Source organism: Rhopalosiphum maidis, chromosome 2 (assembly GCF_003676215.2).
Source record: "Rhopalosiphum maidis isolate BTI-1 chromosome 2, ASM367621v3, whole genome shotgun sequence".
NCBI lineage: Eukaryota > Metazoa > Arthropoda > Insecta > Hemiptera > Aphididae > Rhopalosiphum > Rhopalosiphum maidis.
In genome coordinates, this window is record NC_040878.1 from 1,441,401 (window position 1) to 1,458,881 (window position 17,481).

Consider the following 17,481-nt stretch of genomic DNA (forward strand, 5'->3'; position numbering starts at 1 on the left):
ATTTTGATAGTTAATAGTTTAATACTCGGTTGCACTTTCGTCACGTTATTTCAATATTGTATGTACCTACTATTCGTGTAGGCATTGATTTTTAATTTATAAATCTAAAATGGGAAACCGAAAAGACTAGTTATTTGTTATTGTTACTGTTTTTAAAAGTTACATAATATCCAATGCTCTAATTGGGAAAAAATAAGCAGAGGAGCTTAATCCAACGATTTAAAAACTGCGTTCCACGTGTAAATAAGCCTGGACAAGTTAATGATAATTCTTAACTGAGTTAAGTTAATAGAACATTTTTTGATAAGTTAATAGTTAATAGTTAGTCTAATTTTTTTTTTTTTAACTCAGTTAAGTTAGAAGTTATATGGAAACTTTCAATTAATTTATTAACTCAAGTTAAGTTATTATTTTTTTATATATGTATAAATACTAAATAGCCAATATAATGGTTTGAAATAATAATATTCATAAATATTATTAAGCTCAAAAAATTAGTATACATGTGTAGTTGCGTACTGCGAGAACCAAGAACGAAAAGTGAACCGCCAAGAACTATTTAGTCTATTGTCAATATTAGCTGTTTTACTGTTTATAAATATAAACATTTTAAATAAACATAACCATTACCAAAAACGGCAAAAACAGAAATAACTGATTTGGTTATTTATGACGAAAATATTTTATAATAATATATTCTTGTTTCTTGAGAATTGTATATTTGAGATTTATGCGTTGTACCTTTTACCCACATCATATTATATTATATTAGTTATTACTTTATTAGTATTTACTATTAACTAGGTATTAAATATTATTATTATTATTATTATTAATATATACCCATATACCGCAGTATAGAATGCTATACCTACATAATATATTTAATTAAGTTTTTTTTATTAAACAATTCTGGTTAATAGAAACAAGAATTCAATTTAATTTAATTATTTCTAGTAAATGTTAATGTTTATGTTTTATGCAATATGCATCGTAAATCAATAATAATTTTATTATATTTATTATTTAATTGTTTATAAAATAACGTAACTTGGATTTGATTAAAAATAACTCATTATTTATTAAGTTAATGTCAATAAAAATTAATTAAGTTAATGAAAATTGTATTTAAAAAAGTTAAAATTAACTTAACTTTTAACCCTACTTTAACTTTTTAACTCGTTTATGCCCAGGCTTGCATGTACAATTACTTAACACAGACCCGGGGAGTGGGCTTCGCCTCCCACACACCCCTTAAAATCTTAATTATATTTTAAATATGTACCACTTTTCAACTACACAGATATTTTAATTCTACCTTCATACTAGCACACAGAATAGATATGTATAATAAACTAATAAATTATAAGCAAAAAACAGTAGATATGATATTATAATAAATGAATAATGCAAACAACAAAAAAATATATATAGGGCCATAGAAGTGATAATAATAATAATACATTAATAAACTATTATCAAAAATAATTTTGATACTGAAAATTGTAAAATTTGTTGTATAATAAATTGAAATCCATATTTTAATAAAATTATTTTGGACAAAAGTTTATGCCGCCCCCCCCCCCCCCGTTCCTGTGAAAAAATAAAGTTGGAGTACTCAAAAAAAAAAAAATAAACAGTTGGGGAGCTCTGTCCCCCTGCGCAACCCTCAATTCGAGCACTGATAATATCCAAACTCACTTTTAAAGGGAAACCGGATTAGTTTTTTTAGTATTGGAGGAGGTTAAATGGTCGATAATCGAGATTGTTTTTATTTGTGTATTTATACGGATTAAAGTGAATTTATTAATTATTTGAGTTATAATTTTCAAGGTAAGTATTTCCAATAATAAGTGGTTATAAAAACTATAAAATACAATATGTAACTATAAACTATAAAAGATCAAAAATATGTATAGTAATACGTATTATATCTATCAATTTATGTACAACTATAAGATTATTACTTATTAACCATTCTCATTATTATTGTGGTCGTAGTTGTGTACATTAGTGCTTACAAAAAATTTTCTTGTTAAATATTATGATAGCTGGTAGCCGATAGATAAATATGGAAGAAAAGTGTGGTGATCAATAGACAATATAGTATACAATTTTAAAAATGATCTTCATTAAAAATGTAAAGTAATATAATTGGCCTGCAATATTTGTTTACGTGGTAAAATACAGTGGCGGAGTCTTTTTTCCAGGGCGGTTTAAAAGAAGTCCAATATAATATATTAAGGTAGACACAGTCCAAGATGTAGAGAAGATATATCGTAGCACAGTCATACGATATAGTGAATTAATAGTGACACAAATGGTGTGAGGAGGGAGCAACACACTGGTCTGGTCGAGACCCCACGGCCTGATTTTTTGTCCCCCGACTCCGCGATTTAACACATGCACATAGCCCAAATTTTATGGTCATTTTTCAGAATTGTCTAATTGTCTATTTATACTATGATAATTATATAACCATTTCCGCGAAAGGTACAAATATAAAACGTACCTAATTCGTAAACAACCTACTATATCTACAGTTATGTCTGTGTAACTGTACGTCTGTACGTAATACGTATGATATAGAAAAACCAGACCCTATAGCATTACACATATTATATTTTTAAAATTATTTTTGTAATAATATTTGAAAATAAAAATTTAAACTTGTGTGTTAAATTAAGATTTCATGACGGGCCATCGTACTTCTCGAAGGTGTACGTACACTTGATATAAAACCGATATATCTACGCATCGATGATCGATACACCAATTTCTTCCTTAATAAAGAAAAATAACAAAAAATAGACAGTAAAAAAGTTGCTAAATGTTAAAATTTATGAGAGCGTATTATTTCGTAAAATTGTTTTTGATGTTTTGGGTTTGGAATCGTCTAAATCAATTATCAAGTATCTACTCGAATGAGTTGAATGCAGGTATGAAATGAAATATTGATGTGGTTAATAAATAATAATAATAAATATGTGCAGAACGTATACATCGATGTATTAAATATATTAAATATATATATTTGAAATATCAAACAACCCTGGTTAATTTTTTAATTATTTTTTTAGTATTAAATTATGCAAAAGGCAATACATTTAAATTATGCGTAATTTAATTTTATTTCGGCGCCATTTCTAAGAGGTTGGAGATAATAACATAACCTCACGGTTAAATTATCAACAATATTCTATGGTGAATGTGAATGGTGATCCGTTGTTATCATTATGTTTGAGTTTTAGTACTAATTTTTCGATTTTGTCCTGTTATGTTTGGTTCTATATCATTTTATAGTGCAAAATTTTGTTTTAGCCATTCGACATGTGAACGCGTAGTTGCAATTTTAAATTTTTAAATATTCACAATTCGTTTTGCAATTGTTGATTTATTGAAAATTGACTATTTAAATAATTGAGTGAAGTGATTGTTTATATATATATATTGTGTATTTTTTTTTTTAGCTTTATAGTGCTAAGTGAATATTAACAACTATTTATAATTAAATGATGCATATATTACTAAAAACTAAGGTTATAAATATCCAATTAAAATAATACTTATAAAATTAATTTCGGTTTGTATCCATTTGAAAAGTTAAGCGTCGTTAGCAAATCTCCTTTAAAGTAATAAGTTGTATGATAATTGATAATGCTTGTTAATATAATCCATGTTTTAATTCAATTAGAATTAAGTAAATATGCTTTTAAATTATTTTAAATCTACAATATAAGAATAGAAGCTTAAGATAAATCACAAAATTGATAGTTGTTATTAACAATTGTAAATTTGGATAATTTAAATGTGTTATTTCATTGAAATAGGTATAATATATAAATATATTAATTTTAAAACATTTCATTTGTTATGATATATTTGATAGCATTGTCGAAAGTTAAATCAGATTTTTCAAGTACCTATATGGTTTTAGTATATTATGTAGGTATTATTATTTTATCAGTTTTGTTTCTTATTTTAAATTAAAGTGCATACCTATCTATAGTCTAGAATAGCTTATTAAATCTTATTAAATCCATGACGACAAATTCTCACTCAATCTAACCGTTAATTTATTTTATCTTACCATTTGTTGGTAAGTGTTAATTTTGTTATAATATGCGTATTTGTATGTGATTACTAAATTATAGATGAACAAACTATTAATAACCAATGAAAAAGATGAAAATGGGTATTAAAATATATTTTATTCAAGTTAGTTTTCGGCACATTACCTAATACGTTAATGTTCAAAATCATTAACAATAATATGTTCCAAAAAACTTTTTCAAGACATGAGTTACTAAAACAATATTACCCCAAGAATTTTGTAAGGAATGGCCACTTTAAAAATAAATAGTCATTATATTTTCAATTACTTATAGGCTTATGGCCACCATAACATTTATAATAATAAAAAAAACAATTATTTTATTTAACTTTTAACTCAACTATTATAGTCATATGTATTTTCATATTTACTTGAAAAATAATATGTTTTGTTGTATACCAAATATTTAACTAATCTTATAATACTTAATGTTTCAAGTTAACTACTTATTTAATTTGTTTATATTTTTAAAATTACTCACGGATTCATTATTTTTTCCACTTAATGATTTAAAAGTATTATAAATGTATAATAAAGTTAGTTTTTGAAATAGTATACAGTGTTTTAGTTGGATATTTATATATTTGTAATTTATAAAATAACTCAAGTGTTTTTAAAAGTGATAATTTTATGAAAATTAGTTGGCTGTTGTTTCATGTTTGCTGTGAATTATCAGGATATCTACTTTTATAACTACTGGTAAGATATAAACTATTTCTCAATATTAAATAAGTACAATGATAATTTAGTATAATATTCAATACTTTTATACAGGTACTATATAAATGCATATAGTATCATAGTACCAATAATATTCAAGTAGGTTGTAGATATGCATTGATGATTATTTTTTAATTGAATTTTTCTTTTAATGTTAAGACTTAATTAAAATCCCACAGTTAAGAAGTTAATGTACATACAGTTAAAAAATTATGGATTTTGTATATCGAGTATATTATATACAATTTTTGGCTATTGTGTATAAACATTTAAGTAATTTAATTTGGTAGGTACCTCTATAATAAATTTCATAACTGTATAAAACATAGGTACCTATTGAATATTTAAATTATGTTATATATCTAACTTGTTCCGCAAATAATATTTTTATTAAGCATGAATATAAAAAAAAAAATTGGACATGTTACAATGAAAATATATCATGCTTTTAAAATTAATTATTATAGATATTTATTAATAATTATAGAAAAACTTATATGTTTAACAATATTGTATTGAAGGGTCATGATGCTTTGATTATGAACCAAGATCAGAAAATATTCTCTAGTTTCACAATATAGTCATGAATGGTCATAATCCATTGTTCTTGGAGTATTCTATTTGTATTATTTTTCTGCTTAGAAAGTACATTTTCATCTATATCAATGATTTTTCCCTCATACTCTAATTTTTCCTTGTTTTTTTGCCTCAATATTGAGAACACAGACATCCCCAAATAATTATTTTAGTATTTAGAAATATTTTTGTTTATTTTTAAGTTGTTGTCTTGCCATATTGTAGAAGTTTGCTCTTTGTTTTTGTTAATCATACATTTATACACAAAAAACTTACAGACTTACTTTTAAAATAAAAATTCTAAGTGTTTAGTAGTTATGTATTATTACTTCAAAATGTTATAAATTAAAAAAAAATAAATAAATAACATTTATAATTAATTAAATCTTTATTAAATACATGAATTATTAAATTTAATTTGAATTCTTGCATAAATATTACAAATTTTAATACTATTATTATTTATGAGTATATGACAAAGTTGGAAATGTGACTACAGCATACGCCTACCTGTGCTTATTGTTAAATAAATAAATGAAAAGTTTTGACTAACCATATATTTTATTTATCTGTGCGACACTTCTCACCATTAACCCAAAGAATTGAGGTTCTACTGTATTCAGAATTGAACAATTATTTAAATGTTATACTCCTGATTTAAAAAAATGTTTTGTATTTGAGCAGCTTACTAGAGTTTTCCAGTGGCGTAACTAGGGGGGTTAAAAAAGGTCTTTAGCACCCTCCAAGTTAAAATTTAGCACCTCTTGTTTTTTATACGTAACAATTATTATTTAAGTGAAATACCATCAATTGGTAAATTGCCAACAGTTTTAGCACCCCACATTTAAGAGGTTTAGTTGTACCTATATAGTTTACTAATGATTATCGACTGGAATTTATGTAGGAAATTACTCAGAAATATTTTTATAAATAATAGTTCACTTGGCTTCATACTGTGTTATAAGTAAAGTGAAATTTACCAAGATTCATTGGGGCTTTGTGCAATAGGGTTTTTTCAGGGCTATTTAGTGTAACTTTAAGAACTCTGTGAAGAGCGAACTTTATGCTTGTCAATGAATTTGGATAATTGGATGAATGCATAATAACAATTATTCTTTGTTTTATTGTCAATTATTAACTGATTAATATCATATAAATAAGCACCTAATAAATTATAATATTAATATTAGAATTGGGAGTTTAAAGCAATATAAAACTTTCATATCCCTAGAAATGCAGTTTAAAATATAAAATAAGTTTCAAAATCCAACAAATTAAACATTTTGTTAAAAAAGCTTATGTTTTACAATAATGCGTAAACAAAGTTTGTTTTACTACAAATTCAAAGCCCTAATTAGTGATAAATAACTATTTCATTAAATGCTGGAGTTACTCTAAAATATGTAATAACCAGCAATAAATGTCCTATAATTTATTTTTGCTGATTTACTGTTGTGTGTTAGATTAAAAAATGAATTATCACTGTACTTGAAACCATTTTAAATGCAATAGCACATCATTTAAAACCTCGTTTTAAATAGTCCTGATGCTAAAACTATTGAAAGTTTTCTCTCATTTATAAATATTATTGGTATAAATTAAAAACATGTATTATTTTAATTAATTTGAATATTTGTATTAATTGATGTTGTTTAAAATATAAATACTTATTAACTTGTACAAGAAGTTATATTTATGTCTATATAATTATTTTACAGGTAAAGTCCTGTATTCAATTGCAGTTGCAAATAAGGTAAGGTTATTTATGTTAAAGAAAACTTCCAGTAAACCAGTGGTGTACACTAATAATTAGCTTATCTTGCTCAATATTATGTAGGTCCTCGTATTTGAGATATAAAGTGTTATTAATTTTTTCAATTTTTTCATTTTTTTATTATACAATCTAATTGTAATATATAATTTAAGATAAAGAAATACAGTAGGGTCTCAATAATCCGAACGAGATTGGGGAAAGGGGTTGTCCGAATTATCAATTTGTTCGAATTACCTATGGGTGCTATGTCTTAAGAAAAAAATCAATTTTATTGTAATTTAAACTATGACATTTATTTTTATCTTTATTAATTGTGTACTCATTTATAAATATAATGAACACCAAAAATTGTTATAATTATGTATGTAGTAGGTGTACAGTCAGTTAATATATATATTATATAATATGAACCTTATCATTTAAAATATTGATTTATTTTTTTTTTGTACACTAATGGTTCCTATTTGGTGATTAAATGCCTTGTTCCGCAAACGTTCCAGCAACATTAGTTCTTTGAAGCTTTTCAATGTGTTACATATAAACGTAATCGACAAATTTTATTACCGAGAAATATTATTATTATGATACACATACATATGTATCAATAATAGCGATGCAATAATTTGAATTACTGTGTCTTTAGAATTATCAAGACCTTACTGTATATATAATTTACTATATATAACCCATCATTTTTGAAAATATGTTATTATACTGAGGATTATACTATCTTCTTTATGTAGTAGGTACACCACTGGTAAATGGATTAAGTTAGTGGTTTTCAACCTTTTTATTTTCATAGTTCCTTTTGATATTGAAGTCAAATATATGGCTCTTATATGAATAATGAAAATGATAAAAAGCATTACAAAAATAGAAAACATTTTTAGTTTTTACCATGGACGACTCCTTTGATAATAAACGATAATGCCCACGGAAGCGCAGCATACAGGTTGAAAACCACTAGATGAGGTAATTTATGATGAATAGTTCAATTCTTCATGTCTACATACTACATTTACTAGTCAAAAAAAGTACTTTTTTAATAATTAATCCTCAGATATGCATAATATGTTATTGTACATTATCTTAGATGATGACTAAATTATTCAGGCACTTACATAATAATAGACTTAACATTATTTAGCCTAAATAGATAGTTAAATTATTAAAATTGACTATAATGTGTTTCACAAAAAATGTCCCTACGTAGTAATGCGACATGTAGTGATTTTTGCATATGAAATATATTTAAAAATGACATAACACTACATAACAATGCGAAAAAAAAAATTTGTCTTAATTATAAAATCTATGCTATACCATATGTATCTTATAAACCTACATTTAAGCAAAAATGTAAGTTCAGTAGAAACCATTGTGTTGTAAGATTTACTATTAGAATAAATTGACTTATCAAGGTTAAAAATAAGAACATTATCAGTAATTAAGCATTGGCTTTTTTTTACATATTATAATGTTAAAATGTTTAACTAAGATGTGAGTACCTAATAAAATACTATAAATTGAAAATGATTAAATTAAAATATCCAAAAAATCTAATTATTCAATTCATTCTTGATATTAAACCTAACAAAACATAATTAGTTCTACCAAATGTAAATTTGCTATGTTGTATGTTTCTAAGACGAAAACCACATATTCTTATGTACCGTCCTTTTAATTACTTCATTGTTTACATTTTCTTAATTTGTGGTAACATATATGCATATCTTTCATGTTTAAAAACGTTATACAAGTAAAATGGAAATCACAAAAATATTAAAATGTATTAAAACATTATTTAGTGACTAGTATAAATGTAGTCAATAGTTTATTTATTTAAAAAAATTAAAAAGGTACTTATATACATATTATACTACAGTATAGAGTATGACATAGTCGAGTACTATAGTATAATATGGATGTATTAAAACAAAAAATGGTATGAAATATGACATGCACAAGCATAACTAATTTTATAAAATTATAAAATATATATTTTCTTGTCTCTCAGAAGTTATTCAAAATCAACAAGGTAAATATTATTACATTTTTTTTGTCAGTTATGTTAAGTTATATAGATTATATATTATATGATTGAAAAATGCTGATTAAATTGTATTATATTATTTCATTTTTAACTTAAAAAAAAATGAATTTTAAATATGAATTTCTAAAATATTATGATAATTTAAAAAATTTAAGCGGACATGGTCTTATCAAACACACTGTTGAATTATCCAGAAAATAATCACTGTTTTCTGATTAATTTTATTACACAAAGGTTGGAAATAGAGATAAACGCTCTATACCCAGTTTCTTTATCCGGTCTGGCTATAATAAAAGAATTTTCAAAATGATATTGGCTTTTTCAATTCTAAGTAGGTCTAATTATAGAAGTTGTTTTTTTTTTTTTATTGGATTTATTCTAAAATACTTATACTACCAAAGTACACATTTTAGTATGGAAGTATAACAAAATATTCAACCCTAAAGATAGTTGATTATAGAATAATATATTTTTATATAAATATATATATTATATTTTTTTTTAATCAGGTTTTTCTTAACTTTTAATATATAAAATATGTACTACATCTTTCCATCTTGCACTAATTTATATTATGCAAACAAATGTTTTACTAACAAATGCTACATTTTATAATTAATAGGCGTTTTGTTGTACCTTTTGACATTTAACTAATGTACAAATAATATGTTAAAAAATAATTAACTAAAATCATTATTAGAAAAAATTATCAATAGCATATAATATTATCTAGTTATATTTGTAATGAACATTTTAATGTAGTTTTCTTGCCATTCCCAAATCGGTAATTAATGTTATTATGTACTGAATAAAGCTATATTCAATTATTCTTAAATTCCAACAATATTATAATTATTTATATTTATGTATTTTTATTCAAAATTATCTAATTTGATTTCATCCTTAAGTAAAAAATACTGTTTATTAAATTTCGCATACATACTTTTTGTACAGTAGATTAATTAATTATTTCAGATCTCAATTGATTTTTGAACATTTTCAAGTTTGGAGTTAAAGGTAAGGCGAGAGACAAGAAAATATTTTTTCAAATTATATACTTAACTATTAATATATTATTTAATATTTATTATTCATGAAATATATATTTTGTAATTTTATCTTCAAAAATTTAGTTGAGTTAACTAGTAAGTATATTCAAAATATTTAATGGAAAGCAGATGTTGCTATGATATTTTTATATTTTATAATTTATAGTTATATGTATTATTTAAAATACTTATCATTTACTCAAATACACTTTAGTACGTGGTGTTAAATAGGTTAAACTTATAACTTATAACATTACTATATAGATTTTTTTATTATTATCAGTGTTTTTATTTTTAATATTGATATCTTTTATGCAGTATAATATTAAAAAAAAAAAATCCAATATATTATATCAAAATAAAAGATTACATTTTTGTATTTATTTTATTGAAAAAAGAAAATATAGGTAAGTGTATTTATATTTTTTTAGTTTATAGATTGTATCTATTATTAAATAAGCTATTATAGAATTTAATAATTTATATGTATATATATAATGAGTTACATTCTTTTCCTGCCACCCTACATTTATATTTTCTATTTGAACATTTTTTAATTACATCTAACATAACTCTATTTTCTTAAATTTGAATATTTCTTCGTTGCTTAATGTAATTGTTAGATCATGGCGATCACGCACATCCTCTACAGTTACAAATTTTTCATTTATTTGAATAACTTTTTTAATACTTTCAGCATAAAGTATTTTCAATGGTATTCTAAATACTTTTTATTTATATTGAATACTTTTGGTTTTTTTTCATAAATTTTATTTGTATTAGAAATATTTGGTGTGGAAAATTTTATTACCTGCTAATTGCTACAATAATTGAATAATAGTTTTATTAGATAAGATGATCATAATACATTTGAGATAGAAACTGTTTTGGTCTAAAACTTGTGATGATAGCTATGACACTGTTTTAAATAAAGAAATAGATCAATATTTGGGAACATCACCGTCTAAAGATATAGACAGTTCATATCTTTAACCAACAATACAAAAGTAAGAATTATTACTGAGTGTTTTAATGTTTATAATTGTATATAAGTATTATTTACTTATTTTTAGTATAATTATTTAATATTAACATTAACATAATTAAAATAGATTTTCATTAAATTCAATACTCAGCACTTAGCAGCGCATCAGTTGAGTGAGTATTTAGTGTGGATAGAGCAACCATGACCAAAAAGAGAACCAGTATGAGTGATGACAATTTTAAAAACATAATGTTTTTAAAGTGTAATAAACATTTATTTAATAAATAAATTAAATAAAAATGATGATAAATTTACTATTTGTCTATATTACATTAATTACAAACCTACTTTAAGTCTTTAAAATACCAAAAATATTTGAAAAGTATTCCAAATACTTTAAAAAAGTATTTGAATAGTATTTGAAATACTATACAGTTAGAGTATTTTAGTAATACCTTAAATACTTGTAAATAAATGTATTTGTGTATTTACTCAAATACTTTTTAAAAGTATTATTGACAGCATTGATATTAACACAGTATACACGACTATCAACTATCGACTGTGCTATATTTAAATAATAATTAAAAGTATTAGCAACTCATATGTTATATATGACTTAATGATCAAGATAATAATTGTTGTACAATATATTAAAGGTAAAACCGATTTACCGATAAGTCGATAATTTAGAAGACGGCTGTCTGGCTAAAATTGTATTTTTAATGTACTGCCCAAAAACATCAGGCATTGCCCCATAGTCTGTATTGCCTGTAATACATAAATCTAATCTAATTGAATTTAATGTTATTATGTTTTATATAATTTATAAAATTATTTATGATAAATCTTACATTGTTTAATAATTATAGATTTATAACTTTTAAATTATGTACTTAAGAAATGTTGAAAGTATTTACAAATAGATTTAGTTTTTAGAAGTAAAAATTATTATAACTATAATAATATTACAACGTTTTAATAAAGTTTTTGATTTATATTCATATAAATTATCAAGAACTTTCAATTAAATAACTAATAATGTATTATGTTATATTATAACAATAAACTTCAAGTATTGTTATTATGTATGTTTATATTTTTAATTGCTATTAAATGTTATATTAATCATGACAAAAATAAATAAAAATTTAAAATAATGAATATTTTATAGTGTAATTAGTTTTTTATAGTCAGTTAGCTTTTCCATTACTTCATTAGTCTCAGCTTATAGTTATTGAATGTTTGCATGAACTTAATGCATATTCTAACAAATATTTTATTTTATGCTTGTGGGCAATTCACATGTTTCAGGAATTGAAATACTTCGATATGTTGATGGAATGTTTTACTGTCCAAGACAATGTTCTCGAAAATACAAATACAAAAAGGGTTTGGTACGACATCTAAAGTATGAATGTGGTATTGAGCCACAATTCAAATGCCCCATATGTGGTAAAACATATAAGCAACCAGAAACATTTAAGATGCATTTAATGTCAATACATGGTGTTGACAAAAATTTTAAACAACAAAAGTAATATAAATATAAATAAATTGGTGAATTGAAAATTTGAGGATAAAATTAAAAAGTACATTTTTAGGCATAGAAGAGATACATTCTTGAACAAAAACATTGTTTAAATTATTAATTATAAGTATTATTACATTTTTAAAATTGGTTATGGACAAATCCAGGTTTTTTTGTATAGTTCAAGTTCAAAAAGATCTCATTTTCATACATTTGTTTAATTTTCTATAAAATGTGAAAAAATATTTGTCACTCAAAAGTTAATAATTATGTAAAATATAAAATTATTTTTGTATTAAACATATCAACTAATGTACTTTTAGTTAAACAGTTTAATAGTTTATTTATGTCAATTATTGTCTTATTATTTTTACTTATTGACATAATTGTATTTCATATAATTTCTATTTTATGTCATAACTCGAAGGCTGATTCCTTATAGTCTTGAAATTATGACTAAAAATTAAATACATTAGTTAATGTTTATCACTTGTTAGTATATTGAAATATACCAATCTCATGAATATAAAATGCTGTCAAATATTTAGTTTAATTGAAAAATTTTTGTATAAATCAAAATATATTTTTAAAATGTCAACACATTAAATGCAAACAATACAAAACATCCGTGTACACCATGATTACAAATACAAATAGTAATACATGTTTTAGGTATAAAAAAATCATCTTACTTTTTAATTAAAAATTAAACAAAAAACTAAATTCTTTTAATAAGAAATAATTGTTAAATAACATTTATCATAAAAAACAGTTGTTATTGTATTATCAAAATATAAGGTTTTTTTAAAAACCATTAAAATATATAAAGGATATATACTTATATACTAGAATAAATAATTTAAATGTACTCACGTAAATATTTTTTTTTTTATACATAACAAAATTTATATTTTAAATTTTATTATAATCATGATATAAATTGTATTTAATTATTCATTTATTTATCACTTAATAATATTGTTTTATTGTAATATAATAAAATATATTTTGTGTACTTATTAAAAATATTGTTTTGATTGGTTTGTTTAAAATTATTAATTTGTTTTCATGGCATTAGGTATCATGTAATAATATATTTATTTATTTTTACTTATTATATTAACATTTTATGTCATAAACCCAAAGAATGCAATAGTAGTTATAGCAATCATTTAAACAGCATGTTAACATAATTTATTGTCTATGATATTGTTATTGTTAAAAACAATTCTTTTTGTAATAGTGTTATCATAGCTTTATGATTGTTGCAGTTGTATTGTTATAAAATACAAATGACTAAAATTATAAGTATCTTATAATCATTCAATTTGTCTTTAAGTTGCTTAATAGACAGTTTTTATATATATGTTATGTTAATTTTTTAATTGTGTGTAAAAAATTATACAAATATACAATTTTTACATGTGATATTGTAAGTGCTCAGATTATTCATTAAACTCAGTGTTTATTGTATATATACTAATATATTATATTATATAATATAATTAAATAAATTGAAATAAAAAGTATTTTATGTATTAAGTATATATGATTTTAGATACATAATATACTGGTACTAAAAATATATATAATGCTATGTTGTTTTGATATGTATATATAAATTAAGTATTAAGTTTACATTATGTGGAAGTACAAATTTAAATTTATATGTCATAGAATAGTGATGAGAGATGAGGTATTCTAATAAGTGAATTTTATATTTTTTTCCTTTTATAATAAATAAGTATAGAAAATAAAAATTTGTATTTATTTTATAATAAATAATTGTGTAAAGTTCTTATATTATTTTTTTCCATTTTAATAAAATATCAATGTGTTAATAATATTGAGTTGAATACATTATACATTTGAATTGTTTAATAATTTGTTTTACCTTTAAAATGTGGTATTGCATTATTATTTGAATAACAAGCTAAAAAATTTAGATTTTGAATTAAATATTATTTGCTTAATATTTATTTAATATTAGTATAACACAATTATTAAAGATTATCCCATGCTATTCATTTTATATAAATTTTATATTTAATATAATTTAATAATAATAATAATAAATATTATTCATTTTAATACGATTCTTTACTATAAAAGTATTGTTATATATTGGGAAGCAAATATGGGAATGAGTGAGTTCGGTTACTAATGAATAAAATGTATTGATATTTTCATGTATATTAATCTGATTTGGATTGTAACCATCTGACTGCTGTTTAGTGGGTGTTTCCATTTTTCTATTCGCTGCATTCTGAGTTTTTCATTTAACCGTCAGTTAAAAAAAAATTGTACTGTCCTTTGGATGAAAAGAGTTAAAAGAATAAACTTTTGGTTTATCGTGACAAAAAATAAGTTGCTTAAATTTTTAGCATATTAAAATGAAATAATAATCATGAAAGAATAAAGAACAATCAATTTTATGTGCTAATCTGAAAACTTTAAAATATAACTCATGTTAAGTTTAAAAATTGTAGTATTTAGATATAAGGTACTTATACTTTTAATATTATCCCTATTAATTGTTATAATTGTTTTACTTCTAGGTGAACCTATTTACTTGGAACAAACATGAACAGTATCTATATAGTAAAAACATATTTTAATTTATAATGTTTTAATATTTTGTTAAATGAAAACATTTTATGATATATTCTCATTGTCCGTGAAAAGTGGTAAAGATGAAACATTCGAAAATTTTGCTATACAAGATTTGTCATTTTTAAATGGTATGTAACAATTTGAATTCAAATTTTACTCAAGTTCTTTAATTATATTATCGTAAAGATTTTCAATTCTTTTCATATTCTAGTTTTAATATTGAAATATTACAATAATTAATAATAATGATATATTTTGGTATAAATACATATTGCCTAATTATTATCAGTATATAATTCAAAAAGAGATTTATCTTCTTTATTGTTTAAGCCTATTTTAATATTAAGAGATAGTTGTAATCTAAATTATATTTAAAATATGTAAATAATTAATTAATGTTTAGTTTTAAATAAATAGTATATCTAAGCTACTTTATAACAGAGCTTTATTTTTATTTGTTTGCATTTATGGGAGCTTTGTTGTTGCTTATTGCTATCAGTATAAAATTTTAGCTGATAGACATGGGTTTTTGTTTGTTATACTATTATAGGTACTCATTTGGTTAACGGCGAAGAAGAAATTCATTGCCCCAACAGATGCGGTCGTAAGTATAAGCATAAAGGCAGTGTAGCGAGACATTTGAAGTATGAATGTGGAGTGAATCCTAAATTCCAATGCGTTATTTGCCGCAAGCCTTTCAAGCAACGCATTAATCACAAGATACATATGATTAGAATACATAACTGTGTCATGTAAATGATGACAGTATATTATATAAATTGTTTATTTATAAATTTATATTTATTAATTATTGAATATCTATTATGCCATATATTTAAAATGATTTTAACTGTTTTGCCGTGAAATAAACTTTATCTTATTATTATACCGAATTAATATTTTATTAAAGTTAAATGTTATGAAATACTTTGGTCTTTGGTTGTTTGTTTCAAACAAAAATATATTTAAACTTAATTTAAAAATCTTGGCTATCTAGTCATATGCGTTCTACCCAAAGGTGGGAAAGTTAATAAAAATAATTAACTGGCTAGTTAAGTTATTCAATTAAATTGAATTCAGTTAAAGTTAAAAGTTAATAAAAAAAAAATTAACTAGATAAGTTAAAAGTTAAGATAAAAAATAAAATTAACTGAACTCAGTAAAAAAAAAAATTTTTTTTAAGTCATAATATTCATGTCATAAATTACCCTGGTATTTTGATTTGTATAAACATTTACCAATTGCTTAGTACTGTGTAAACATAATACTTAAAAATGTTAAAATTATTATTGTAGTTATAGTACATACTACATTTTTACCAGAAACTTATAGGCTAAATCTATACATAATTTGAGATTAATAATTTTAGCTGAACCGCAAAAAAAAATAATACAATTATTATACAAGAATAGTCACATGTTAATTGTTGTAATCAGATGCTAATGTATTTAAATCAATAATATTAAAATACTTTTATCCCCAATCATTCAACACCCTTAACCCCCTCCACTCCCCTCCCCCAACAAAAATAAGGATGATGATAATGTTTTTAATAATATTTAACTAATTAAGATAGGTATCTACCTAGTTAAAACTTATTAGTATCTCGAGAAGATATTAATAGTAGTATATGTTTTACTATCTTAGTTAGACTTATTATATTTTATAATATATATTAACAAATTGATGATATTATAATATTATTAAAAAAAATAAATTACCAAAATCGAAAGAATAAGTTTAGTCTGTTGGTTCTACGTAATCAAAAAAAATTAAAATTTACTTAAGTGTACAATAATGATAATTAACTATAAAAAGTTAAGACAACACAAAATTTAACTAAAGAAGTTAATGCCCACCATTGGTTCTACCATAGATTGCGGTCTATCTATTTTCGTTCGTCATTAAACCACTTTTACATCGTCCATTTATTATGAGAATATAATATTTTCTAAAATCGAAGTATAGTTATAGAGTAGTAAAAACAGAAAACCGCAATCAAATGGTAGATTGTATATTGCATAATGTTGCCGGTAGAGCACATATGACAAGATAGCCAAAATTTT

The 17,481-nt window shown here is 22.9% G+C and overlaps 1 protein-coding gene across 13 annotated transcripts in view; it reads left to right on the plus strand.

Annotated features, from left to right (window-relative positions):
* LOC113554788 (longitudinals lacking protein-like) overlaps positions 1-17,481 on the plus strand; it is a 360,082-nt gene that overhangs the window by 280,336 nt on the left and 62,265 nt on the right. Inside the window, exon 5 of one of the 13 annotated variants that reach the window (XM_026958796.1) lies at positions 12,586-12,899. The exons of the other annotated variants lie outside the window; for them this stretch is intronic. Coding sequence (XP_026814597.1) covers positions 12,586-12,812 — 227 coding nt within the window. The 3' untranslated portion in view covers positions 12,813-12,899. Of the gene's footprint in view, positions 1-12,585; positions 12,900-17,481 lie in introns of those variants that run through there. 13 annotated transcript variants of the gene reach the window in all.